Raw genomic sequence first — 27,554 nt, forward strand, 5'->3', positions numbered from 1 at the left:
TTCAGGGTAAAAGGCCCATTTCTTCTGGGTCTATTAAGTATGCCAAGGAAGAGGATATGCTATAGGTAGAAAGAGGGGGAACAGAACTGGGGAAACAAGGCAGAGCAACATGATGCAAAGAGGATATGCAAAAGGGGGAGAGAATGAGGTAGCGAACGTGGGTATGTACGGCGATGAGCATGAGAAAGCTCGAGGCCATGAAGAAGTCTATAAAATGCAGTGATGGCGAATGGGGAGCGCCGGCCCAACAGAACAAAGAGAAAATGACATAATGCAGAAAAGAGGGCCGCTCATGTGAATGAAAGCATCAGCAACAGCAGATGCACAATTTTTTTCAAGTTGGGAGAACAAACATGTCGGGCAAGACCCGCCGTCGGGAGCAATGTCTCCTAAGACAGAGGCACCAAGCCGGCCTCAGCACCCTGAGAGCGTCTCATGGCCGCCGCGCTGGCGTTGAAGTACAGCTGGTTGGCGTAGGTGTCGGGCTCGGGGTAGACAAAGCCGACGTTGCTCTGGGCGTGGTGTGACGAGTGCGGCGACGAGCTGACGTTGACATGCTGGGGCGACTGCCAGCTGCCGACGCTGCTCATGTGAGGGCTGCCGACAGTGCTGCCGGGGGTGCTCTGGGGCTGCTGCTGGCCAGCGCCACCCTGAGTCTGGTCCAGGCTGGGCTCCAGCGTCGACGGCGGCGGGCCGTAGCTGGTGGGGTGCGAAGTGGGGCGCAACGGCGCGTAGACGCCGGGCTGCTGCGACAGGTCGCTGCGCATGTGCGGCGGCATGGTGCTGTACTGCTGGAAGTCGACGGCTGCGGGCGCGCGGTTCTCCATGTGCTGCATGGCGGGAGACATGGACATGGGGCGCTGGTTGGGAGAGGGAGTCGAGACGGGAGAGGCCGTCTGCGACATGGGGTCGATGTCCGACGAGCGGCCCATCTTCATGAGGTTGGGGCGCGAGGCGAGCGCGGCGGCGGTAGCAGCGGCAGCCTCCTCGATAGTGCCAACGTGGTGGTTCTGGTGGCGGGTCAGGGTGGTGCGGCGGGTGAAGGTCTTTTGGCAGTTGGCGTAGGGGCACTTGTACGGGCGGCGGCCCGAGTGGGTGCGGCGGTGGCGGGCCAACGAGCTGCTGTCACCAAAGGGCTTGCCGCAGCGCTCGCACATGTGAGGCTTCTCGCCAGTGTGCACGCGGGTGTGGACAGTGAGCGCAGAGCGCTGGATGAATTGCTTGCCGCAGCCGGGATAGTCGCAGGCGTGGGGACGGTGGCCCGAGTGAATGCGCTCTGTGAAATGAGTTAGTACGGCTATGTGAGCCAGAGGAGACAGTGGAGATTCTTACCGTGACGAGCGAGATCACTGCGGCGGGCAAAGCCCTTGCCACAGGTGCGGCAGGGGTGGGCCTTGACGGGGCCGGTCTGGACGGGCTGCTGCGACTGCTGCTGCTGGCCCGGTTGTTGCTGCTGCTGGGGGACCTGGGGCTGGTGCTGGGGCTGAGGGGCATGCTGCTGGTGAGGCTGCTGCATGTGGACACCGAGGCCCATATGGTGACCCTGGGGCACAGAGTGAGCCCAGCCGCCAAGGCCGTCGCTCTTGTAGTCGGTGTTGTACTGGGGAGGCATGGAGTGGGCCATGCCGGGAATGGGCAAGCCGGCCATGCTGGCGTCAGCGGGGCCCATGTGATGCATGCTGCCGGGAGAGCCGTAGCCGAGCGTCATCTCGCCGGGGCGCGGTGAGTAGCGCGAGTGCAGCGAGTGCATCGAGTGCACGGAGCCGTGGGGAGAGTCAGAGCGGTCAATGGGGTCCGGCAGTCTGCCGAGCGTCGACATCTGGTAGTCGGCAGTGGAAACGGGAATGTGGTGCTGAGCCATGGCGCGGGAAGACACCAGATTCGTAATTCCCATAACCTCGGGGCGGATAGGAGATTGCATTTGGGGAGGGGCGGAAGCCTGTGAAGAGAGAAAGGGAGACAAGGAAGAGACCTCTTGACGTGCTTCAAAAAAAATTCGCGAAAAAAACCGGGCGGGGAACTTGGACGAGAGCCGCAAGATTCAGGAAGAGAAGAAATGGAAGGAGCGCAAAAGTTGGCAGGGCAGGAGCGTGGAGAATGCAACTGAAGGTCGTTAGGAAAAGGCCAAAACAAGCAAGTGCTGTCTTTTTTCTTTCTTTTGCTTTTTCTGAATCGAGAAACTGCAAGTCGTTAGTACAGACTCGGCGGCACAAACAATGAGACAATGGGCAAGAGCCAGCGCACTTCCAGAACAAGGCGAGAACAACCACCAAAGACAGGCACGTACCTAAAAAGCTCGTAACTACTGTAAACCGAGGTCTGGTCCGGGCTTATAAGAACAAGAAAAATAAAAAATAAAAAATAAAAATAAGAAAGTTGTAATAAACGTTAAGGACTGAGAAAGAAGAAAGAAACTAATAAGAATCGTTGAAGTAGAAGAGGAAGAGGAAGAGGAGAGGTGCTCAAGACTAAAAGTGACAATGCAAAGGATGTTCGGGTTTCTTATATCAAAACACGAACAAGAGCCAATACAAGATGGAACAAGATAGATCAAGAACGAGGTGATCGAGAAGCAGGCACAAGAACGAGGAGGAGGAGCTTGGACTGGTTGATGAGCAGCAAGAACAAGAGAAGCCATGAAGCAGGAGACAGGCCAAGGTTTATATTCTAGAGACGACGTGCGATGTGGAATGGATGTGATTAAGTGATCGGGACAGCCAGACCAAGACGACAAGGGCCCCAGAAGCCAAGCAACAAGGACCGGGGAGGGGTGGCCCGTAGACAAGAGATAACGCGACCAGGTCCCAGGGTGCGTACACCCACAGGCCAGGGCCCCCCTGGCCCCAAGCAGCCAGACTCTCCAAAAAAAGAGACCTCTGGACTAGCGATCGCAACAATTCAACCATGTAACTGCGGCAAGTTCGCGGGCGAGGAGGTGTCTGAGAGGCCCGCGGAAACAGCAACAGCAGCAGCAGCGAAGGCTGTTCAGATTGAGAGACTCTCGATAAGATCACGAGAGTGTGGCCAACGAACACGATTACCAGACACCCCTCCTCACATAAGCCAGTAGATTTAATGGGAGAAAAAGACTCAGATAATGGAGAGAGAATAAAGAGAATAATAGCCTACAAAAAAGAGTATGCATATAAAAAACACCAGAGGGAAAATAGAATCCGGCTTCTACAACGCCCCTCGCTACACCCCCTGTACACACTGTGCTTGCTTTTTTGACTCTTTTTTCCCTTTTTTTTTCTCTGTTTTCTCTTTTCTCATCTTCCTTCTTTTTTTTGGACTTCCCTGTTGTTTTTTTTTTCTTTCCCAATATCATGCTGCTTCTATTAAGCTTCCACTTTGTATGGTATACGGTATACATCTAAAGCCATTCATCAATCTGTCCTCGATTGAGCCCCCCGTCAACAGGCCAAATGTCTACTCGCATTTCTCGTTTACACGCGACTAGATGGCCAGGTCCACAATGGTATGACGAAAGCCAGAACGGGGAGGAGGAGAAGTCGTCGTCTTGGTCCGCCGTGATGGAGAAACAAAGCTTGCGCCTGTTGGTCCGCCATCATGTAAACTGGTCCGAGATACGTGAAGCAGCAGGATCCATATAGACAGATTCGCGTGCAAACATGTAAGCCTCCTTGAGAGGCCAAGCGCGATGCTACGTGTAACGAACGCGGTCTCACGCTGAGCAGCATCTCACGCGCAGTGCTTTTCTTTTGATTACGCTCATATGCATTACAAAACACATTACATAGTCCCCCGCGGCCACTTTAACATCGGCACAGCACAGGCAGTCCGTCACCAACTAGCCTGGCTTGGTTGAGGCTCACGGTGGACCGGGCTGATACGGTAGGTATATGTGCTAGTCTGCTGCTTAGTGCTATGTACTTGCTACAATAAAAATCAGCCTATGTTGTGGTCGACAACAGCACGAATGCTGATATTAACGTAGGGCACGACATCAGATCTGATGTTGTGCGCAGTGTGTGTGGTGATTTATGTGACAATAGATAGGCTTGCTTCTATATTTGCTGCGCTCATTGCACGAATAATGTAAGCCTTCGTCTCTTGCTCTAGCCCCAATCCGCCCGCACACAGCAACGACTACATGCATGCCGCGGCCAACTCTAGCAAGTATCCCATATTCCAAGTAAAGCCTGGTTTCTATTTCCATTGCCGCAGGAAGAATAGCTAGTCCGCTGCCAGGCCTAGCGAGTGTCGTGGGCCTGGCATGGCTTTGGCCCTTGGTAGTCTTGCCCTGGTGCTCCTCCCCATGTCATCCACGCCACCCGCTCCAATCTCCCCCCATCATCGGAACTTTCCCTGAAAAGAAAAGACGCCTCAGAAGAATGCCTGCTTGCCAGACCTGGTAGACGGCAAAGGGCAGCATAGGGTAGTCTAAGCGGTTTGTAAAGGCCTCTGACGAGAGTTCCTGCGCATTGTTCGTTGATCTCTGGATCTGCTGGTGTTACAGCCCACAGCGGACAGATCTAAACCCATCTGAGAGCCGCCTTTTCAGCACCCTTATTAGTGGCTACAGCTTGTACAGGCCACCGCACGCGTGGCGGCTCATTTGATTCTCCTTGAAGCCAGCGGCGTTTTAGTCTCTTTTGCCCAGAGTTTCTCTTTCTAAAGAAGGGGCAAGGGAGCGGATGGGTGGACAAGGGGGGGCAAAGGAAGTCGGCAAATCAAAGGCACTGGAAACTAGGCTTTTGGAGCTGAAGCAGCCCGTGGCTGTTGGGCCAGACACTCGGCTCGCAGATTTGCATCGTGAGAAGCTTGGAGTTTGTCACAGACGACTTTGTCTTGGAGCTTGGAGTCTTGTCCCCGAGGGTTTCCGCTAACGGGACGCTGCAGCCTCAGAAGCGCCATAGAGTAAACTCCCGGATCATGTTAACCCTAGTGTTGTTGCTAACCCTAGTCCAGTAGCTGTCTCATTAAACGTGAAACAAAAAAGACACCTTTGTGCTCAGTGTTGACACAGTTAACTAGAGTCTAGTCAATACTGACAAAAGTTAAAATCCTCACGACCAGTAAAAAAGCAACTCTCACCGGAGCTATTTCTTTGGATCCATTGACATACCAACTTAGCGCACTTCATGCCAATCTGTTTCTGGCTCGCTGGACACTCATATACGCATATACAAGTTTTTATATAACCATCACATCAACAATCAAGCAGATCGAGACTCATGCCTGGAGCGGCTGGACCTGCCAAGATCTGACAGGGGGGCTTGGGAACAGTTTATTTTGGGACAGCCGACTATGGACGAGGCTTATTTTACTCTTGCTTCTTTTTTGGCATCTGTGCCGTTGCTCGCACGCCGAGACGCAGACTGGGTCTGCTGTGATTTCATTTGGGTGAAGATCCGTACATAGATGAATTGTAGTTTATAGTTACTTACATACGCGGATAGAAAGCTACCGGCTAGACCCTGCAAGCAGTTGCATGAAATGGCGAGCCAATCACCACTCGTATGTCATTATGTGTGCTTATTTTTCTGTAACTAAGGAAATAGACTTCAGTCATGATAGGACAGGTCGGATGACTCGGCTACCAAGTCTCTTCACTGTCGGTTGGGTAGACCTTGATTTCTTTCCCCTTCGTCGATAGGGATACTTGAATTTGTTTCAATCCGAAATCTATAAACTCGCTAGTATGCCCGGTCCTCTCTTTCCCCCTTGCTGCACTCACTTTGTTCACGTTCTACAAGCCCCACCTGGCCTTGTTCTCACAGCAATGCCATCATAGTAAGACATACACACATGTCTTGTTCCACAGGCCCTGGCAGCACTACAAGGCTTGAGCAGTGTGTACGAATAAAACGCCGAGAGCATGTGGGCGCTGTCAATCCGGAATCTGTGTATCTGCATCCTCGTTCATGGTTCCTCAAGGGCTCGGGGAAGCCTGCATGTAGTACTAGATGGAGGCAAACAATAGAGAACCAGTGCTGCCCAAACAGGATGAAATCCAACCACGCCATTAAGCCCGGGTTTTTTTTTTGCTCTTCTCTTCTCATCGGAGTCTCCCTTCGGCGGTTTCCCGGGATCATAACGACCTAAACAATGAGACAATCAGAAGTAGCATCTCCAGAACAAAGGACAAATCACGCACAGTGCATGGTCACAGTATACACACTATGTGTAACCACCGGCTTTTTTCCAAAACGGGAAGGTGTTGGCTCTGACGCCGCATTGTTGCATGGTGTAAGTGGGGCAGAGAAGCAGAGGTGCAGCTTCTAAAAGGCTTCTAGAAGTAACCTAGAAACGCGGTAGAAGGGCTGGGAGAAGAAACATGACAAGGGCTTGTCTTGTCTTTTCTTTTCTTTTTCTTCTCCCTGTCAACTTGTCAAAATTGTTTCTGGTGGCGCGCTAGGGACGTTTTGGGGAGGTTCTTTCGCTGTGTTTGGATGAGACCTGCCGTTATTTCGAAGTATTCACATCGGAATTCAAACAATATCGGTTACGATGTCTTTTTTTTTCATCTCGCCCTTTCGATTTCATCTTGCCCTTGAAGAATGCCTTTCCCCAGCCTCCAACGTGGATCAACGCAAGAGAAGATGTTTGTGCCTGCTCTCTGCACACCATTTAAAGCCTTGTTCTATTGTGGCCTGTGTATGTGTGGATTGGACGCGGAATGGTCGGTGCATGAGTTCTCCTGGTGACTTGCCCTCTCTTTTTTTTTTTCCTCCAGTTTTTGTTTTCTCGATGGCGAGATCGCGTCAAACGTTGTGGTAGCATTTAGAAGTGTCGAATTCTTTTCTTCGTGCATGCGCGATAAAAAACTCTGCTTCTCCTGCATATAGGGGCAAAAAGAAAACAGCAGGGCCTCGTTGATTTTTTTTTGTTCCGGAGGTCGACGTGTATGGGTAGACAAAAGTGTACTTGAACTTTGAAAAAGAGCTTCACCGTCTTTCAGGCTGATCTCCCCCCCAGAAAGCCGTTACATTCAACGAGATCGTGGCTTTCCTGAGCTACCGATGGGCGCAAGATGGCGGCGTGCCAGGGGGAGCTTGAGCTTGATATGCACGCAGTACAGAAGACATGTATGTATGGAAGCCGGGGTAGCAAGCAGCCAGGGCTTGGTGTGGATTCTTTCTCTGTCTTCCTTTGCAGATGGATTCATGTAGTGATCTGTATCTGCTTGTATACATCCATGTGTCCTTGTATGCACCCGTACCACACTCCCGCATGTACCTACAATCCATCCAAACAACGCCCGCTCTCCCGCTGCCGGACACGGACGAGAAGACAAAGAGCGGGAGCGTAGGTGCAGGTGCAGGCGTGTGCAAGGGGCAAAGACAAGTTCTAGTACAGAGCTTCCGGCCGTTGACACACGGATCTTCTGGTGCTGTAGAAAGCCTAGAGCACACCTCTGAGAATAGGCCAGTCCTTGACTTACAGCGCAGGCCTCCCCAAGAGACAGACTATGAGTGGACTATGTACATACATACATACACAGAGACAATATGTAGGTGCATATACAGACATGTGTCCAAGTAGAAACAGCCCGTTCTCGTTCCACTACTTCAGACTGCAGCCCAGCTTTGACAGCTTCAAGCGGCCCTGAGTGAACTGTGCGTTTAGGCCAACTAGCATGTCACGCCTAGGCAGAGCGCAGTATGGACTTATGTTCACATACTGTCATCATTGGCCGACACGCACATACACATCGAGAGAAAAAGGGCAAGAAGCAAAGCCGGCTGCACGGCAGAAAACGCTCGGGGGACAGACAACGTGGAGTTAACGTCGGAAGCAGCAAAAAAAAAACACAAATATCTTCGTACATGTGTAGATGCAGCCATCGTTGTAGTCGCCCATGACCGTGGCAGATAATCCTCGTCTGATACTACAAGTAAGCGGTGAGCCAGAGTAGCTGTTGCATTAGTCGGCTTTTTTTTTTCCTGCGATTTTTCCCCTGGAGGATGGATATACTGGCACAAGAGTATGTATGTACATACATACATGGAAGGGCTTCTTGGATCTGTTGTGCCGCATTCCTGGCAAAGGGCGTGCGCATAAAGCGAGCGGCGAAGACCGACTATGTAACTTGTAAATGGGGCCCTTGTAGCATTTGGATGGCTGACTAAGGCCCCGTGTTCCTTTTTTTTCTTTTCTTCCATGCGTTCTCCAGGGTCGTTTAACTGCACAAGTACATACAACAGACCTGTCATCTACCCTAATTACACAACGTCCCTCCTGACATGCGATGAATGCTACCAGGTCACTTGAGCCGATCTATCTTTTTGTGTCGTCTTTGGCATTGAAAACAAAGTGCCAATGAAATGCGCATTCTCTGTTCCTCCGACTAACGACGCGTTGAGTGTGAATGCATTTACTGCCACATACTAGTGTATATAGAAAATGTGTATCACCGTCTTGACGTTATAGAATCGCCGCTCAACTGGCTACCATTCTCTTTTTATGGCAAACAGTTATTAATATCATCCAATCTTGCTGGACCAACATGGCCCTCGCCTGATGCCAACCTGGGGAAAGTCGAATATCCACCTTACCGTGCGCTTTTGAGAGCCCAAGTGGCAAAGAATCGGGAGTGACAGGAATCTGGAGATCTTGGAAAGTGCTTGCGGTGGCCTATGAGGCACTACAAGGCACTATCTGGCCTCTGCAGCGCTTGATTCTCTTGTTCCCCAGAGCCTCCAAGAACATTACACAGTCCGAGGGAACAGATTCGGCAACGAGCTTGCGGGGAACAAAAGGAAAATGAGGATACATGCTGTAAAAAAACAAGACGGCTCGACAGCCGCGCTCTACACCAATGCCACTCGGCTGCCAGAGACGGTCGGGTCTGCGGGAAAGGAGAGAGGGTCACGCTCGCGCCCGTTTCTATGCTCTACCCTAAGCTATTGTGATAAGTGTGGCCAGAGTCAAAGGACTGGCAGCGGCAATCTGTTCGCTTGCACGCTTCTCTGCGGATCGGGCTAGACTGGTGTCGGAGACTAGCAACTCTACTTGTTGGGATATGACTGACACATCTGGCAAAGACTCCAGGAATCTAGCTCTACGTGCAGACTGCGTGGCGTGAAATTCTCTGTTTTTGCTCACGTTGAGACTGACTGATGAAGATAGTCATGTTGTTCATGTTGTTAGCTCACTAGCACTAGGCCACCGGATGATCCGGTCGCTGGTATTGAAACAGGCAACTTTGGAACTAGCACGCAACAGTCTTCTCTCTCTATTGCCCTCTCACTCTTACGCCTGTGAGGCTCGGCACCTTTTCTTTGCAATCTCGACTGCTCCGTGGTGTGTGCTTGCATTTACAGCTAGACCAGACGCTCATCTCCATTGCAGTGGGACGCATTACCTCATAGCACATGGGAACGTGCGCACTGGGTGTTGTCTTCTCTTTTCACTTTTTTCGAGAACGAGGCAAATAAACGGTTTGTTGGCTTCTCTGGATGAGCAAGATTTGGCGCGAGTGAGGGTGTGTGTGGGCAGAGGGAGCAGAGGAGACTTCGCTGGGGGTGGAGCGGCGTGGCCACCAGACGGTCCGGGCGGAGTCTTGCCCGAAGATAAGGCCGGATAGAGCTCATGCGTCTTTTTCGTCTTTGCGGCTTGTTGTCTCTGAATATGTTTCCCTCTTCGTGTTTATTTCCTTATTATTTCCCGTTTCCTTGGTTGCCCTGCTCGCCGCTGCCCTCCCTGTCTGCTTAACCGGCACTTGGCCTCCAAAATACCCGTAAGGCCAACTGTCACCTGAGACTCCTGGCCTGCCTAACATCCATATGCGCGTCTATGGGGGGTGGCGACAGCTGGTCTAGATTACCGTCGCGAGAGGTAGAGCAAGAGAGAGAAGGAAGAAAAATTGGGCCAGCGTCATAGTCGTGATGGGTATGTAGTACAATGATGAGGCCCCTCGGGATTTATGCAGTCGCCCAAGACAGCCAAATAGGCGAGTGGCCATAAACACAGACAGATCTGATGTACAGACAGACATAAACACGGACAAAGATATGCACAGAATCCCAGACACAGACACTCCAGACTGTACACAGACGCCAACTCCCCCGGCCCACAGGATGCTTACAGGCCTCTGCTCTGGTGGCCTGCCCTGGCCCAATCTGTATCTAGTGAAGATGGTTGCTTTAGCTTTCCCTCTGGCTCTGGCTGCTGGCCTAGCTCCCCATATCCCCTAGTCGTCCCTTGTGCTTCAAGTCTTTCCGCATCGCCCACCGGGTGTCTGTTGCGTACGCCAACTGCAGGTACCAAGCCCCTCCTCCTCAGTGCCCCAAGTCTTTGTCCTTGGTCTCTGGCCTATTCCCATTGTTTTTGTTTCTGACCAGGCTTTTTGTGGTTGGCGGGTTTGCCTTTGCTTTTTTGACTCTCAAGTTAGCGCCAGCTAGTAGCAACAGCAGCCCCAGGCTTCCCGAGAATGGGGACCGTCGAGCGGGACGGAGGGGGGAGGAGAAGACAGAGGCGTAGTGGAGGGCGAGCAGTCATGAAGCTTTGCCTTGGTTTCTTTTTTTCTCTGGAACTGGAGAACGAGTCTCATACAATTTTGCTGTGTAGCCTTGAATTTGGTGAATAATGATCAACTCTTGCTTCTTTTTTTCTTCATTTTCTTTTTTTCATTATTCTTTTCCTCTCATTTTCTTACGTCTCTCGTCGGACCTCCTCGGCGAAACTCGATAAGCCTATGAAAAGGCCGGGCACTTCTGTCCCTCTTCTCATTCGATTTCTTCTTCTTTACGTCAGCATTCCTTGTTGTCTCTTTGCCCTGTGTTATATACTGGCAATAAATATCCCGATAGCACTTATAGCACCAGTGCTATATGTTGGTATTTTTCTGACCTTTGTTGTTTACTAGCACCACAAGTCTGTACAACTACCACTCATACGGTGGGATTATTGCTCTATATTTTCTGTTTTCTCTGTCTCCAATAGCGCGGGTGCCGCTACAGCGTCCGAGCGGCCTTTTGCAACTTTTAGATACTACTTGTAGATCTAGACCAGAGAGCCAGAGAAACAGAATCCGAGGTCTCGTGGAAGGACAAGCGCGAAGAAGAAAATCACACGAAAGTCTGGCAGCCTGCAACTCCTCGTCTGTGCGTCTTTGCCTCTCTTCCTCTGTCCTTTCGAGCCCGCTAGATGGCTATCACTTGTTAGTAGAATCGCAGCCATTGCCGTTGCTGACACGGCATTGAAGTCTTGCCTAGACAGGCTAGAGGTGTGATATTTTGTTGTCCCTACGTCACTGGTTAGGCCATAAACAACAATGCTAGAGTAGCATCCAAAGATTAAAATAGCAACTTTGTTTAATGGCAGAAGAGATGCCAAGAGTGTGAAATAAACAAAAAGTCCCCCCAAATGAAACGGGAAAACAAGCTATAAATGTCACAGTTAATATGCCCCCATGGCGTAGTTAAATTGAGTTACTGTAGGGTTACATAGGGTTAACCACTAACAACATAACAAGACAGTCTCTCTTGCTTGGTGGAACTTGACAACATCGTTAGCCACATTACGCCCCTCCCTGTGTCTTTACGATATATACATGTATCTACACCTGTCGTGCATACTGTGATGCACCATAAGCCCGAAAGATATGCCGAGGCCAGCTTGCGAACCTGCCATAGCCTAATTCTCCGCGTGGTGTTTGTGGCCAGGGGATCTTCTCTCGTCCTTCTAGCTGCAGTTCTGTTTCTATTGTCACTGGCGCTATTGTTTCTGCTTCTGATACTGGGGAACTTGGAAACCCACTCACACAGGAAGTGTGGCTGTGCTGGAGGAGATTTGCTGGCCTCTGGCGATCTTGCAGAAGCAGTTTTTCTGGCCAGCCTCGCTGGAGTGGCAGTTGCAGTAGTGAACATGACCCATTGTGGCGCGTGTCGTGCATCTGCAATGTATTATCGGTATCGATATTGATCTTGGAGCGCCTGTTTCTGGGTCGCTAGACCGGCATTCTGTTACACTGTCCTGCCCGCACAGGCATGTTTGCAGGTGTTTGTTTGCGTGGCACTTACCGCCGGCCCACCTGGAGTCCTGCTGCGGAATCTGCATGTTGGTGTGTCTCTGGGCTGTTGGGAATCTACGTGAGGAAAGCCAAGGAGGAGCCAAGAACAAGACAGGTGAAGATAGGACTGGGTAGGGCAGGGCAGAGCAGGGCAGGGCAGAACAGGAGAGAAGCAGGCAGGGCAGAGTTACAGCCAAGCCACAGGCAGTAAGAGGAGAGTGGAGAGAGGAACCTCACCTGTTGTCGTGAGCCAATCGTGAGCCAGCCACACACAGTGCAGACAGGCCAAACAACACGTGGGCAGACATGAAGCCAGACTAGCCCACGAAACGAAACATGACGCATTCAACATGACATGACGGCATTATCGCCCTGCATAGCTCTAGCTGACTGGCTGACTGACCGCTGTTATCGTGTAGTTGCAGTCTGTATGGTCTTGGCAACACGACAAAGGTTCGACAGGGAAGCCAGAGGTAACATGACATGAATTTTAGCGTTATCAGGCATCCTGTATGCATACGACTCGCTGAAATCCCGTTGAGGACAGCAAAGGTAGCCCCAGAGACCCAGTTGGCAACTGGGCAAGTCTAACGTACCCCTTCTGCTGCCTCTCCTGCACGCCCCTCTTTCTCCATATCTTTTGGACTTTCTCGCTCTTTCTTCATCATCTCCGCCTCCTCATGGGCATATCCACACCACCTCCATTACCACATCCCGAACTGAATCAAATCAGCAGCTATGCATTGGCCGGGTAGGCCGTAGTCTCCTCTCCTCTTCGTTGTCCCACTCTTGTATATACAAGTACTTTTACAGGTAACTAGAAAGGATAAAGAATCAAGTTATCTGGGCGAATGCCAAGCCCGAGGTATAGTTGGAGAAAACAAGGGAGAATCAAACTAGGAAAAGAAACCATGGGGAAGCAAAAGCCAGCAAAGCCAGATGAGGGCGTGACCGTGGGCAAGTCCGTTGCTATTTTTACAGCCCTGAGAAGTGGAACACTGGCATAACACATGGGGGATTATGGATAATACCTGTGTGGAGTAAGGGCTAAGAAATCAAGATGAGTTTGATAGTGAATGAGAGAGAGGAAATTACATTGATATGGGACGGAGAACAAGAGAGCGTATGTTGTCCATCGCCAGAGTTGCCGCATCAAAGTCTGAGCGGACGTCAAATTTTACGGGCGCAACTTGGTTGCACACTGCCAAACAAAACCCTGGAATTTGGCGTTACATCGGCACTCAAGAGACACTAGATGGAAACCTTGGCTTTTGCTTAGCCTGCTTGGCCTGCAGTGCCTGATTTTTGACTGCCGTGGAGACACAATTATGTGCAAGCATATGTTCATACACACATAGGTCTATTGTGCACAATAAATAGTTGTGCTTTTTATGGGGGTATTTTTAGCCCAGGACTCGACTAGGACTCGACATAGTAGACTCGACACAAGACTTGGACCATGGGAACTCGAACATAAGTTCGCATACGAAGGATCTGGCAAGGGTGCAGCCCATGAATTAGTTACTGAGCAACTTCGGAAAGAACGAATTGGCAGGTTCCATTTTCCAAGAGAATAATGCAACTGCCCTTGTCCCGAGTTATGCAGCTGCGGAAAGCCAGGGACACCGTATTAAAAGCATAAAAGCAGCCGATTGGGCACCGTGCCAACGTCAAGTGCATAAAGGGCACCATGTAGTTAAAGAATAATAGTTAACAGAAGGAAAACAACAACGACGACGCCCAACGCCAGAGAGAATGGATCAGCATCACTCGCGAGCAAAAAACAAGGCACAGCAGGAAAACAACGCCACTGAGTTGCCAAGAGAGTCTTGAGAGAAGAAACACAACGTAACATCTTGACAGCGCCCTCAACACGCTCGAAAAGAAAAAAAAAAGAAGAGAACCAAAGAAGCAGGTCAAAAAGCCGCCACACGAGAGGACAAGGCGAACATGGCTGGCTCAGTCGAAATTAACCAGCCGCCTTGGGGGCATGGCCAAGATGGCATAACTCTGTGCAAGAACTCGAGATACACACAAAGGCTTGCCGGCACTGTGGACGAAATTGCATAAACATAATCAAAGAACTGTAATTATACATAAAACCCTCGACATCAGAAATCGCCAGACTCACCTCCCCCCTCCCCTCCCATTCGCCTCCTCCTCCTCTACTCTCCGAAAAAGAAAGAAACAAACTAGTGGTACATCTACATCTAGAAGCCCTACAGACCCGAACCAAACATGACTTGCCAAGACTCAAGTGCCCCACGCCAGGCAGTAAACCAGCCAATGGGAACCACCAGTCCAGGCAGAGATATCACGATTTTTGGGGGTAGGCGGAGGAGGAGGAGGAGGAGCAGGAGGAGGAGAAGAAGAAACAGAAATAGGGAAGGGGGGGAGGAGGAGGAGGAGGAAGAAGAAGGGCTTTGGCCACCTGCGTACCATGGCGTCTGGCTTCTCTTCTTCTTCTTTTTTCCACACGACGCCTTCATGACGCTGAGGCCAGCCATCCTCGAATCAGGAAATGGGCAAATCCTGGGCCAACAATCACAAAGAAAGAGAAGAAGAAAAAGCACAAAAAAAACCAAAGAAAAAAAAGCAAGCAATCAAGCAAGCAAGCAGGTTCGCAAAAAGTAACGAGGGACACGAAAAAAAAGACAAACCGCCAGGAAGAAGAGGCAATATGCGACCGCACCCCCTCCCTGCTGTTGGTGCGTAGACAGACTTGTTGCAAGCAAGCTGTCCGTTCCAGTTGGGTACTGAATAAAAAGAAAAGGACGATTAGCGGTGTCGAAGACGGCTGGCCAAGGGAACGTTGACGACTGGTCGAGATGTGGCTGGGCAAACAGAGAAGACCTACTTTCAGGTATCTTTGAGTCTAATGCCTGGCAATGGGAAAACATTCTATGAACTGGTAATAGTTTCAAAGTCCTACGTTTAAAACACAAACAGGCGGCTTCTTTCCAGAATCAGCCTTACTGTGGAGAACAAATGACAACACCAGCCTCCCCTCATCCCCATCCCCCCTTTCTAGTCCATGACGTTGGAGTCTGCAAACGGATCATTTTCATCTTCTTGAGCGCCCTTCTTACCCGCCAGAGCCGCCAGCGGCGTATTCTGTCCTTGTTGCTGGCGGGGCGGGCGGGGCGGTGCCGGTTTTGATGCGGCTGGTGGCCGGGGCGGGGGAGCTCTGGACCCGCGGCGGCTCGATGGAGCACTGCCTGATAGCGGAGAAGAGGGCGTAGCTGTGCTTGTGAGCGAGAGGCCAGCCATGTCGGGGGGTGCGGTTGATGAAGCCGCTGAAGAGGTGCCAGTGTCATTGCTGCGGAGTTGGGCCACTGTAGAAGAGTTAGTGGGATGCGGTTGGTAAGGTACTTTATACTAGAAGAGACATACTGCGGTACATGTGAGCCTGAGCAGCCAGGTCGTCCTCGGAGTCGCTGTCAGCGTTGATGGAACGGTCAAGCTGCTCAAAGGTGATCAAGGCATTAATCAGTTCGTCGTTGGCATGTAGAAGGCCACCAAGAAACTCTTCACTTTGAATGTTATGGATCTGTAAATGTCAGTATGGCCACTGGAAGAGAGAGGAGCTATTAATCTGCGGGAAACAACTTACATATCTCAGTACCTGTCGACGAAGCTTTTTGCATTCTTCAAAGCGGTCTTTGCAGGCCCGGTTCTCGGATATCCGTTCCGTTTCTCGGTTGACAACCTGCATCGCATTGAGCAAGTTGGTCGCAGCAAGACTTGAGTCGGCAATTGTCGCCTTGATGCGCGGGCGCTCTGTCTGCACGTTGATAGGAGTGCGCCACTTTTCCTTTCCCGACTTGCTCTTGTCCTTTTCCTTGTCCTTTTTGCGCGAAGACCAGAAGCCCGATGACGATGACGACTTGGTGTGGCCAGGTGTCGGGCGGCTGGGCCCGGCAGCCTGGTCGGACGAGCTGCCAGGCCAGTCAGCGCCACCACTGGACGCAGACGGGCGGTGCTTTGAGCTTTGGGGGTCAGTAGGCCTGTTTGATTCAGCCTCAGTGTCCTCATCGTCGTCAAAGGGATTTTCCGTCTCGCGGACAGCCTTGGAGACGTCTCGGGTTACGGCGACTTTGCGGCGTGGGAGTTGCTACTCGGGTTAGCTAGCCGCCAAACAAAGTGTAAGGAGATGGGAATACTTACATTTACGAGCGATGCAATGCCATGCATACCAGGGACCTTTTTGTACTGTACCCAGCCGCGGAATAGCTCGTCGCACTTTTTACGCACCTCCTCGTCTGACAGCGGCGACGTAGCACAGACGCGCAGCCGCTCGAGGAGCGGTTCATTCGCGAAGCTGCGCTGGAAGCGCGGACCGGCGTTTTGGATTAGACCGTCTAGGATAAGCAGCGCGCGTAGCTGGCGGTGGACGCTGCCGTATTTGAGCTTCTTGCGGATGGCGCGGGCGGCCTCCTCGGGGCCGCTCTGTTGCAACGTCACCAGCTCGACAAGGTCGGGGATGCAGCTGAAGTCGTCGACGGTAAAGGCCTCGCTGGTCTGCGTCTCAATGGCGACCGTAACAGCCGTGTAGGGTTTCTAGTGGGCAGAGTCTAGTGTGAGCGATTTGCCGCGGGCGTTGCGGGGTTGCAGGGCTCAAACTTACCGGCATGGTGAGGACTGGACGCTGGCGTCAGCAGTGGGCAGAGTTGGCGTGGGAGTAGAGAGCCGAAGAGGGTGCGTCAGTGGTGGTTGCGCGGTGAGCGATCAGAACAGCTGCCGGCGATCAAGCTGGGGTGGAATAGACGTCCCTTTGTAGCTGTCAACTTGCTTGGTCGCCTCTTTGGGTCTGCCTACGCAGGAAAACCGACGTCACCGCGCCTCAAATGTGGAGGCGCAAGGGTGGCCTGGGGTGTCAGGGAGAGGCAGGGAGGGCCAGGATGAGGGGCAGTGTGGATAGACACCAGTCAGACGAAGCGATCGGGTCGATGGGCCACAGTAACAGGCGCCGGATGGAGACGGAAGACAGACCCGGACAAAGCGGTTCCTCGGCCGTTGTTTTTGTAGATGTCTTGTTGTCGAGATAAAGAAAGAGGAGCACTAACGTCAGCGCCATAAGCTTAGCTGGGGCAGCGGCTAATAAGTGGAGACCGTGGTTTAAGCGCACGTCCGGCGTCTATTTAAGGTGCGCTCTGGCTTAAGATGGTACGTAACGATTTGTTTTCGATATTGTTGGATAAAACACTTATGTGAATGAGTCTATTACATGCATATCCCCCCCTCCCATTCTACGACGCCGCTCTACTTGTCCGCCTTGCTTGCCCGACTGGCTTTGCTGAATATCGACACTGCCGTGTCCGGCCTAGACGCCGCCGTTCCGGGCCGCGAACTGCTGGCCTTCTTCTTGCGCGACGACTTGGTCTCAAACAGACTCTTGACACGCCGTAGTCGCGCCCAGCGCTCCTTGTCCTTTGTGTCACGCGCCGAGTCATCGCCTTCCGTTCCTGTTGGCGTGCCGACTGTTCCGGGCGTCAGCGCAAGCGACGCTGATGCTGTTGCAGCAGAACCTGGAGTCGTTGGATGCATTGCTGAGCTGCCTTTGATTGGAGTTGATGGTAGCTCGGAGCGCGAGCGCATGCGGTGCATTTTGCTTTTGGGGTTGTCATTGAGGCGCTCGCGCAGATAGGCCTCGTTGCGGATTGACTGAACCAGTGCCTTCCATGCCATGAGGTCGGCGCTGGGCTTGGATCGCGCTGTGGCCAGACGCTGTGTTTGGGGGTTCTTCCACGGGCAAAAGAAGCGGTGTTCGCGCGCCGGGTCGAGGTGGTCCATGGGCGCGGGAACTGTGACGGAGCCATCCACTGCGACCTCCTTGCTCTTGAACATCCACAAACCTAGCCGGCGCAGACATGTATGGCATGACACTGAGTTGGGGATGGCACCGATGCGCGGATTTGTAAGACCCTGCCAGCCCATGATGGCAAGCGCCAAAGCTACACGATTCGGCGTGCGCGGGTTTGATGTCTTGGGTGGTGGAGCAGGGCGGCTAAAGAAGTCAAGTGGGAGCTGTGAGAGCACAACGTCTAGATCAAGCTCTTCTGGCAGCCGCAGGTTAAAGTCGTAGGGTAGAGAGTCAGAGCGCGCGCAGAGCTCGTCGTAGCGTAAACGAAGGGATTCAAAGTTGGCTAGTGAATTAGAGAAGGATATCCGGAGAAGAGAGTCTGCAGGGCAGGGTCGTTAGCCAGAATACTAGTAGAAACAAGACAGCAACAGACAACATACCTTCACAGCCGGACTGGCGCCAGAGACAATTTTCTTGATGTGCATCAACAATTAGCTGGTAGTATTTGTCGACGAGTGCGTCCTCTGAGAGAAGGTGTTAGCATGGTGCCCTTGGACGACCTATCTAATGGATGGCTTCCCATACCTATTTCAGACGGCATAAGCACCGGAACTTCCTTGCCGTCAACTTCCTTGGTGTTGAAGCGCACCACAAGTTCTTTGTGACATAGCGTGCAGCGCACACGTTCTTTGCCTTGGCAAACCCATCCTCGCTTTGCCCACTCAATTTCACTAACGCGGTCGGGTTTGGGTGTCCATTCCGAGATTTCCTGAAAGGTTGTGAGGCGCTCAATCAGCTGGGCGCGATCGGCGGGACAGTACTTGGCTGCGGACATGGGCGGCGTAAGGTTGGTGACCTTGGTAACAGGCCCGGGGACAGATACCGGCCGGTTGGGCTTGGAGACACTGGACCCCCATTTGCGTAGCGAGATTCCCGAGATCTTGGTGGTGGACCCGGGCGCCGAGGTAATAATGGTGACGTCGTTGGGGCCGAGACGGCGGCGCTTCGAGCCGTCGCTCATGGTTAGCGGTGAAACAATCGAAGGCATTTCGGGGCTCGTCTTGGGATGCGGCGAGGGCGACAGAAACGGCGACTGGATTTGCGAGTGTGGGCGGCGATGGCCGGAGTCAGAGTCGCGGGTTGGGGTAGATGGAGACGAGCGATTGCCCATGCCCTGGATCAGAGAGTTGAACTTGCGTTTGGTGGCATTCATGGCGATGTGTGGACGGGCTAGTTGGGCTATTTGTTTGTTGATGTATGGCCAAGGAGGGCTGGAGAGAAGACTCCAAGGATCTGGCGGCGCCTGTTTTAGGATTGGTTTCCAAGGCGTGTCTTGGGCTGTGGGAGGGGAAAGGGGCGTTGCAGAAGAGAGACCAACGGGCGGTTCTAGCCGTACCTGCAGATGGAGCAAAGGTAAGCTGCGACAAGGCTTGGGGGGAGGGAGCAACGGAGTAGCGTTGGGGGTCCACCACAACAGGTACCTGACTTCTGGGGCGCCAGGGCAGGGATACCGAGAGACAGCAGCTCGGTGCTCGTTGCTCGTTGCACAGGGCTTCGCGGGTCTGTGCAGCAACAGAGGCAGCAATCAAAACAACGGCGATGTTGCGGTCGTGGGCGCAAAGAAGAGCCGTCGAGAGGGAGGAGGACCGTAGTGGCGAAATGCAAGGGGAACGAGGCGCCGCAAGGGGGAGAGTCAGAGACACACAGAGGAACACGTCCGCTGAACTGCAGGCAATTGGAAAATCTCGCGGCGTCGTAGACTGCATGCAAAATGCAGCCACAGCTTCATGATATCCAGGGAAACGGGCGCGTTGGCTGGGGTGGTGGGTCCACTTTAGAGCAAGAATTTAGTACTAACAGGGATGGAACTCTATAGGTCCTGACTAAGCAATCGCCGATAAGATACGCAACTTTTTTTTTCCTGTTTCCACGGCACCAAGCTCGCAGGGCGCTCTTATCGCGACCGTCCGTCCTTGAAACGTGATTTGCGCCGCCGCATTCTGTCGCTCGCTTTGTTCTCTTTTCCTTCATCCGCTCGCTACGATTCCGTCCATGTCTGGTCCTCCCGCGTGGCTGTTCCCCAACAAGTCTTCTTCGGCTCCCGCTCCCTCCACCATGGCCAAGTCCGACAAGAAGGCTGCCAAGGCCTCTGCCTCTTCGGCTGCTGCACCTCCCGCCCACCTGCTCGATCTCGTCGAAGCGTTCCTGAACGCTCACGCCTTCGCCGAGGCACACAAGGCCTTTAAGAAGCAGCGCAAGGCCGCTGGATGGGCTGCATCCGGCGCTGTGCTGGCCGAGGGCCAGGGCCTCGAGACTGTCTTCCAGAGCTGGCTTGCTGCCAAGTCTGGGACCACTAGCAAGGCCAGTTCGTCGGCGTCTAGCGACGACATCGAAATGGGTGACGTTGCTGATGACGAGTCTAGCGATTCCGAATCGAGCGATGAGAGCGACAGCGACGACGAGATGGAGGTCCCGGCTCCTAAAGCCAAGAAGGCCAACGCGGCCCCGGCCAAGTCGCTGAAGCGTAAGGCGCCCAGTTCTGGGTCGGAGTCGGAGTCGTCATCATCTGAGGAAAGCTCCTCTGAAGATGAAAAGGAGAAGAAGAAGAAGGCTAAGTCCGAGAAGCCGGCGGCTAAGAAGGCCAAGACTGCGAAAAAGTCCTCTTCCTCCTCTTCTTCGGAATCTTCCTCCTCGTCTTCATCTGGATCCTCTTCCTCCTCTTCCTCCTCTTCCTCGGATTCTTCTTCTTCGTCTTCGGAATCCGAATCTTCTTCCTCCTCGTCTTCGTCTTCATCGTCCGACTCGTCGTCTGACTCGTCGTCTGACTCTGACTCTTCTTCTTCCTCCTCGAGCTCCGACTCCGACAGCAGTTCCGACTCCGACTCTGGCAGCGATAGTGACAGCGACAGCGGCTCCGACTCCGAGGTCAACGAAGTTGCTGTTAAGACCAAGCTCCCCGACTCTGATTCCGACTCCTCTGATTCATCCTCCGACTCGAGCTCCGACGAAGACGACAAGAAAAAATCTAAAAAGTCCTCCAAAAGCGCCTCTACATCCTCCTCTGACGCTTCGTCCGTCACCGTACGAAAGGCCTCACCTCCTGCTGCCCCTCTGCCTCCCGATCCGTCTGCGGCCTGGCGCGCTCGCCAGCAACAAGCCGAGGAAAAGCTCCCGTTTTCCCGTGTGTCGCGTGATATCAAGGTCGAAGACAAGTTCGCCAAGAAGTACGAGCCCAGTCAGTACGACAAGAGCATGTTCGATACCCTTGCTGTGACCCGCGGCTCTGGCTTCACCAAGCAGAAGAACAAGATGAAGCGCGGTTCGTACCGCGCCGGCTTGATTGACACCGAGTCGCGTGGTGGCATCAAGTTTGACGACTAGTTGTGGAGGAGATCAAAATAAGAGCTAGTTATAGCTTGTAATAGAACAGCGAGAGTTGATTTGAATTAGAATCCAAGAAGTTAGCATAACGAGTAGCGTAGCATGTAGATCAAGTCACTCATAACATGTCACAGTCTTCACATTTCTCCTTGTCAACTATTTCTGAAGCCAAAGCCCATGTTTATTGTTATCCAAGAGAAGTCCGTGTAAGCATAATCCCAGTGTTATCAACCAAGTGTCTTTCGTCCGAGCCAGAGTATGGCATGCTTGCTATCTCTATTCGAGATCTTCGCTATCCTCCGACAAAACTCTGTACCGGTCACCTTTCTCGAGGGGTGTCAATTCATCGTTAACCTCAACAAAGCCCAGCCGGTAGCCTTTTTTCGGAATCATATTCCAGAGCACTTTGATATCGCGCTGTTTGATGTGGTTGAGCATATGAGATATGTCGTAGAACGGCGAGAAGTGATGAAAACGCGTCTCTCCAATATGCGCAAGCTCGCGGGCCATGGACAGTGGGCTCAGAGACACTTTCCGGCCAACCTTCCTGTGGCTAAATAGCGCCGACAAAATACAGACAACTCTGAAGGAGCTTGCTATGAGTCCAGCAAAAGCCCGCTTCTTGTCGACAACATAGTAGGCGCGCTGGGTGAAAGACGTGTAGTTTGCAAGTTGCGGCTCGGCCGAGGTCATGTTGGCTTGCTTAAGGCTGGTGCGCAAGGACAGATCGCGGAAGCTGTTTAGGATGGCTGGCATCGGATCTTGGAAAGCTGCTCCGCAAGTGGTGCCCGTCGGTGGGATAAGATATGTGCTGGCGAGCATCCCCGTCTGAGCAAAGTCCCAGCCTCTGGTGCCGGACCAGAAGATGCTAGCCTTGGAGACGTACAATGAATTACTAAACTCTTCGAAGGCTGCAAGATTGCCATCGTCACGTCCCGAGGGGCCAAAGAGGGAACTAGATGGTATAAGTATGTGAGCTGACTTTGTGGTATTGGAAGCAGAGATACGCATGCGTTGGCGACAAAAACATCTCTTTGCCACGAACTGTTGCTGAATGTGACAGCCCCGTCGTTGGCAAACAGACTGTACTCCATGGTGGCAGGGTACAGCATACATTCCTGGACTATCAAGTCGCCAGCGCAATCCAAGGTTGGACGTCTGCTGACGCTGATGTTGAGGTATGCATAGTTTGACGAAGGGGGCGTGATGGAGCCAATGTCGACTTCGAAGACGCCAAAACTTGCAAATAGTTTATCGCCCAGGTAATCACTGACATTGTATGGTACGTTCGTCGTGGTGCACTCCGTGAAGAATCCCAACCCCTATTTCGTTAGTTAGAAAGCACCTCATACCCCGGGACACCAAGTCTAATCAACTCACCTTGAGTGCAAAAGAACAGTTGGTGCACTCGCGGTCGCTTTCGATTCTTATGGAAGCACGCTCCTGATACTCAGTCAGCACCTCGCTGAAATTACCATTAATCCAAACATTTTCAGCCCGGCCCGTTATCGACCCAGCAAAGTAGAAGTCCAAGGTTTCGGCCGAAGGGATACCAATGACTCCGTTGCTGAACTCTGCGAGCTCCTCAATCTTCACAGAGTTTTGGTACAGTGGACCACGTGCTAACATGCTGATATGGATAATCATAAAGACTGACAATAATCCCATTAGTATAGGCGAGGAACAGTCGAGTATCTTTCAGGGCGTCCTACATATAGCAAAGGGTGGGACCTTGGTAAGGGAAGTGAAGGCGGAGATGAGACTATGACTGACCTTCCAGCAGTGGTGGATGTTTTGCAGCTAAGAAGAATGAGATATTAGGATAGTTACTTGTCTTTTAAAGCTTGTTGCCACGTTTTGGTACACAGCAGCGTCAATATGAACTTACAGGGAGTGGCTTGAAGGCCCTCTTCCAAAAGATCACAGCAGCGGCATCGGTGATTGCGGCGCTCAAGAGGTGGTTACCAAGTGTCGAAAGGATAGAGATCATGGTGGAAGGCTGGACCTGCCAGCTCCAGTCACTAATAGCAACGCCGTCGACCTCGAGGAATAGAATGGCGCAAGTGCAGATGGAAGCTACCGCGGGTTATTGAAAGTCAGTACTATGTAGTTCCAAAGCAAGATATCTGCTCTAGTCGTTGTCATGAAACAGTACATACCTACAAGAGAGAAAAGCGCGAGGAAAAAGGCCATATACGAGAAAACTCACCAACTTCTCGGCTTCCAACGAGTTTCTTGGGAGGCCATGATTGGTTATTGGAGTGGAACGAGGTGTGTATGGTGTATCCGCAGGTAGTTATTGTTGAGAGTGTAGCTGTAGGAAATACTGCAAATCGATTCAGAAGTACCTCACAGTTGATGGTACCCCGAGTACGTATGCACAGGTAACGAACGAAAACAAAATCAAGGGAATGTGAAAAGCCAGTACCAAAAACAGGAGATGTTAGCGAGTGTGGCAAACAGAAAATGGTAAAGAGCGTGTTAGAGAGAAGATGGTAAAGAGCGTGGATTGAAGTTCTGTCTAGGAACGGTTGGGAGGTAAACCTTCCTGAATATATACGTCATTGCAAAGACACAGAACAGAAAGATAGTTCTAACGCGCACGCAATGGAGCATAACGTAAAGGTCTGGATCCGAGTCTTCGACAACAAAGACTCACCGGTCCTCATGCCCTTTGTCCTGTACAGCCATCCTGATGAAGAGAAGCTTCCCGGGCCCGATACCCCAATCAAGAACTCTACCCGATCGGCATGAGCCCGACTTCGTACCAACCAGTTAGCACGTTAATCCAAGCCCCGTCTTGGTTGAAAGCCGGAATGGAATTTCCAAGGTCTGGACGTTCCACGAACTAACAACAAGCCGGGCGTCTACTAGAAATCCAATTGCTTCAAGGCTGGGCAACTTTGGGTGGTATCACAGAGCTGTGCGGTCCTCTCGAGCAACTCAGCCACCCAAATGAAGTTTCTGCCACCCAATTATATAAATCTCTCATTGAGTCTCTGGTATCCTCACTGGGTTCTCAAGCTTGGTCAAAGTTTGCGATATTGGTAGTTAGTTATGTCTGGATGTATGTTACCTAACTTGCCTCCTCCGTGGTAGCACAGAAGCTAGCGGGACTACTTTGTCAGTTCTTTTCATCTGAATACTTATGCAAACTAATGAGAACATACACATCCTCCTTTGGGCGGGTACATACACACGTGCCGTACATAGAACTTGTTCTTTTCGGCCTTGTTACAAAAGAAGTAGTGAGATTGTCAATGTGACGTGAATACAGGGTCGCAATGACCCCAGAGGCCTCCAAAAAAAAAATGGCAAAGAGGGCAATGTGATGATGCAAAGTGAGAATCTCAATAGTTAGTTATATCACATGATTTGTAGGTTTATGTGCAACTTGAAAAGAAATCCAATTATTGATTTCATTTGGCCAAGGACTGAAGAGAAGCGGGAAGTCTTGCTGAACTGAGGTCATATACATTACATTACCGTTTTTGCTGCATACAATTTGATACCGATAGCATCCGTGGTTACAATGAAGGAGCAGCTATTGAGGCCATACAACCTCCTGGTTCCGTGTGGGTGTTTTTAGTAAGCCATGTATCTTGGCTCCAAGTACAGTTGAAAGCTCATGTTCGCATTAATCTAGTCATTACTCGAGGCCTTGTGCCAAACAGAATATTATACTACCCGGGTGACAAGCTGGGCCGAGGGTTTTCCACCCACTCGTCTACCACATTATAGTAGTCTCCTTTCTGCAGCCCTCTGAGAAGCGGTGTACTTTCGACAAACGTCAACTCGTGGTCATTTTCCATGTCCACGGCCCACTGAACCATCAGCCGATCACCCTTTTCGTCTGCCATTTCTTGGGCTCCCTTGGATGGAGGGAAATGGCGCAGCTGTGTCTCTCCAATATGTGCAAAGTCACGAGCCACCTCCAATGGGCTCAGTGAGACTTGACGGCCAACTTCCCAGAATCCCCATAGACAGATAATCACGCCAACAAAGCCAACAAAGCTCACTACGAACCCCCCAATAACCCAGTGATAGTCGACCTCATAAACGGCGCGTTGTGTAAACGAGGTGTAGTTGGCAAACTGCAGCTCCGAGGAGCTAAGATTAGCCTGTTTGAGACTAGTGCGTAAAGATAGCTCGCGGAAGCCATTGAGAATACCGTCCATGGGGTCTTTAAAAGCCGGTCCGCAATTGTTTGTTGGTGGGAGAATGTATGTGCTAGCAAGCATTCCGGTGTGTGAATAATCCCAGCCACGCGCTCCACTCCACCGTAAACTGGCCGTGGAGCTAAACAACGAGTATGCAAAGTCTTGGAAGGCAGCAAGGTTGCCATCAAGACCGGCCATAGGGCTGGACAGGGTTCTTGAAGCTTATCAGCACGTAGCACGCATACTAGGGTTATCCAGCACAAAATGAGTATCTTGACTTACGTGTTAGCGATAAACTCGTCGCTTTGCCATGAGCTGTTGCAAAAAGAAATAGCGCCATCGTCGGCCCGTAGGTTGTACTTCATGGTGGCAGGGTATAGGAAACATGTCTGAATAACCATGTCTCCTGTGCAGTCCGGCGTTGGGCGTCTGCTCACTGTGACGTTCAGATAGCCGTCGTTTGAGTTGGGGAACGTAACTGAGTTGACATCGACATCCAGAAGACTCATAGTATCGAAAAGCTTGTCGCCTGAGGTTACATAGCTGCTAACATTGTACGCCAGTGATTTATTCAAGCACTCAGCCTTGAATCCAAAGGCCTAAAAATGTCATCAGTACACAATATTCTCGTGCTAAAGAGTACTATACAGGGCTAATATACCTTGAGCGCAAAAGTGCAGTTGGCGCAGTCGCTCTCGTTGCTAATTCCAATGGGGAGTCGTTGTTGGTAGTCGGTAAGAACCTGACTGAAGTTTCCGGTTATCATAACGTTCTGGGCTCGGCCTGTCATAGAACCAGCAAAATAGTTGTCAAGCGATGCGGCGACAGGAACACTGATGGTGCCGTTGGCATGGTGTAGCTTTTCTCTGATGCGGATCGAGTTCTGGAAGCATGGATCACGCGCCAAGGTACTTGTGTGAATAAGGATGGATACTACAACCGATATGGTCAGTACAGACGAAGGGCTACTGATTATAATCGTTCTTACAAATAGCAAAGGCTGTAACTTTGAGGACAGATAAAACAGCGCAGTAGATTCCCTGTCCAGCTCTCCAATAGTGATGGACGTTTGCAAGCTAGATAGCACAGAATGTTAGAACAAGGGTATCCAGCGAGCCATTTCATTCACTCTAGGGGGCAACATGAGAGTGGAAGACTCACGGGGAATGGCTGAAATGCCCTTCTCCAAAAGAAAACAGCGATAGCCTCAGCAATTGCTACGCGCAAGCAATGGTTGCCGGCTGCCGAGATTATGGAGACAATCGTTGGTGGTTGGGCTTTGGGATACGGCCAATCGCTTACTGCTACTCCATTGACAAAGCGATAAAGAAATGCTGCAGTGATAATACATGCTGACGTCGACAACCGGATGTTAGTATGTGCTCAACCCACAAGCAGAAGAGTTCTGACAAATTTTGGGCGTCTGTACCAACAAAAGAAAGGTATGTAAATAGGACTGCGACCCATGGGAATGATGACCAAAAGCGCGGCATCCATTGAAAGCGTTGCGAGGGTCGTGGCGCACGCGTGCGATGCTGCTGTGGTGGTGGTGGTGGTAGTGGTAAAGAATGTGGTGGCTGTGGCTGCAAGAGCTGCTCGGTAGGCTTGTGAATCTCTTCCATCACATCGGAACCATGACCTCACGGTGGATAATAGATTCGGGCAGTTATATTGCGTTGCAAGAGAATGGAGCAAAGGCCACAGATGAGAGTAAGAAAAAAAAAGAGCGTAGTTTGAGGTTGGTAGGTCAATCCACTTGGCAGCGACTAGATGGTTTTACATCAATACAAGGGACAGATTTTCCAAAGGACTAGACACAGGGGCATATTATACTTCCCAACAGAGTGTAACCTGCCCCCGGACAGGAAATATCGCGGCAAGCTCGCGGAAAGTCAAAGTCCAGCCGGATTCTCGGCCTCAAACTCAGATGTGACATGACGCCCTCTGTATGCCCTGCGCTTTTTGCAGTAGAAATGTTTATGGTGGGTAGTGTATGAAGAGGCTATTCTTGGTCCTCAGAATCCTAATTCAACCAAAAATAGCCTTTATTGAGCACGTAGACCGAGCCATTGTTTGAGTATCGCAGGGCTGAAACACATTGTTGAGATGGATCAAGCGCAGGGCATCATGGATTAGGGGGCAAACATGTGATTCTGAAACCTAGTGACCAAATCAAGAAAGGCGGTGATGTCAGTTTTGCTGACAAAAGAAAAATAAGAATCAAATGACA

The 27,554-nt window shown here is 51.5% G+C and overlaps 6 protein-coding genes across 6 annotated transcripts; 1 reads left to right on the forward strand and 5 right to left on the reverse strand.

Moving 5' to 3' along the window:
• Positions 1 to 389: 389 nt before the first annotated feature.
• On the reverse strand, positions 390 to 1,921 carry BROUX77_006458 (uncharacterized protein; the record flags this gene model as incomplete). The annotated part of the gene is made up of 2 exons (XM_073751445.1): positions 390 to 1,276; positions 1,333 to 1,921. 2 exons carry the CDS (start codon positions 1,919 to 1,921, stop codon positions 390 to 392), a joined length of 1,476 nt encoding a protein of 491 aa, XP_073603527.1.
• A 13,086-nt stretch (positions 1,922 to 15,007) lies between these two features.
• On the reverse strand, positions 15,008 to 16,613 carry BROUX77_006459 (uncharacterized protein; the record flags this gene model as incomplete). The annotated part of the gene is made up of 5 exons (XM_073751446.1): positions 15,008 to 15,315; positions 15,374 to 15,530; positions 15,594 to 16,094; positions 16,148 to 16,540; positions 16,608 to 16,613. 5 exons carry the CDS (start codon positions 16,611 to 16,613, stop codon positions 15,008 to 15,010), a joined length of 1,365 nt encoding a protein of 454 aa, XP_073603528.1.
• A 629-nt stretch (positions 16,614 to 17,242) lies between these two features.
• Positions 17,243 to 18,996, reverse strand: BROUX77_006460 (uncharacterized protein; the record flags this gene model as incomplete). The annotated part of the gene is made up of 3 exons (XM_073751447.1): positions 17,243 to 18,162; positions 18,224 to 18,307; positions 18,369 to 18,996. The coding sequence occupies 3 exons, from the start codon at positions 18,994 to 18,996 to the stop codon at positions 17,243 to 17,245; spliced, it is 1,632 nt and encodes a 543-aa protein (XP_073603529.1).
• An 839-nt stretch (positions 18,997 to 19,835) lies between these two features.
• On the forward strand, positions 19,836 to 21,164 carry BROUX77_006461 (uncharacterized protein; the record flags this gene model as incomplete). The annotated part of the gene is made up of 1 exon (XM_073751448.1): positions 19,836 to 21,164. The coding sequence occupies one exon, from the start codon at positions 19,836 to 19,838 to the stop codon at positions 21,162 to 21,164; it is 1,329 nt and encodes a 442-aa protein (XP_073603530.1).
• A 276-nt stretch (positions 21,165 to 21,440) lies between these two features.
• BROUX77_006462 (uncharacterized protein) lies at positions 21,441 to 23,357 on the reverse strand (the record flags this gene model as incomplete). Its single annotated transcript, XM_073751449.1, has 6 exons — positions 21,441 to 22,075; positions 22,147 to 22,486; positions 22,545 to 22,816; positions 22,877 to 22,964; positions 23,053 to 23,240; positions 23,324 to 23,357. 6 exons carry the CDS (start codon positions 23,355 to 23,357, stop codon positions 21,441 to 21,443), a joined length of 1,557 nt encoding a protein of 518 aa, XP_073603531.1.
• Positions 23,358 to 24,847: 1,490 nt separating this feature from the next.
• On the reverse strand, positions 24,848 to 26,821 carry BROUX77_006463 (uncharacterized protein; the record flags this gene model as incomplete). The annotated part of the gene is made up of 6 exons (XM_073751450.1): positions 24,848 to 25,538; positions 25,607 to 25,923; positions 25,986 to 26,257; positions 26,313 to 26,400; positions 26,486 to 26,676; positions 26,782 to 26,821. The coding sequence occupies 6 exons, from the start codon at positions 26,819 to 26,821 to the stop codon at positions 24,848 to 24,850; spliced, it is 1,599 nt and encodes a 532-aa protein (XP_073603532.1).
• Positions 26,822 to 27,554: the final 733 nt, after the last annotated feature.

This window comes from Berkeleyomyces rouxiae, assembly GCF_048999995.1.
Source record: "Berkeleyomyces rouxiae strain 22BRR77 chromosome Unknown BrBRR77_ptg000008l, whole genome shotgun sequence".
Taxonomy (NCBI): Eukaryota; Fungi; Ascomycota; class Sordariomycetes; order Microascales; family Ceratocystidaceae; genus Berkeleyomyces; species Berkeleyomyces rouxiae.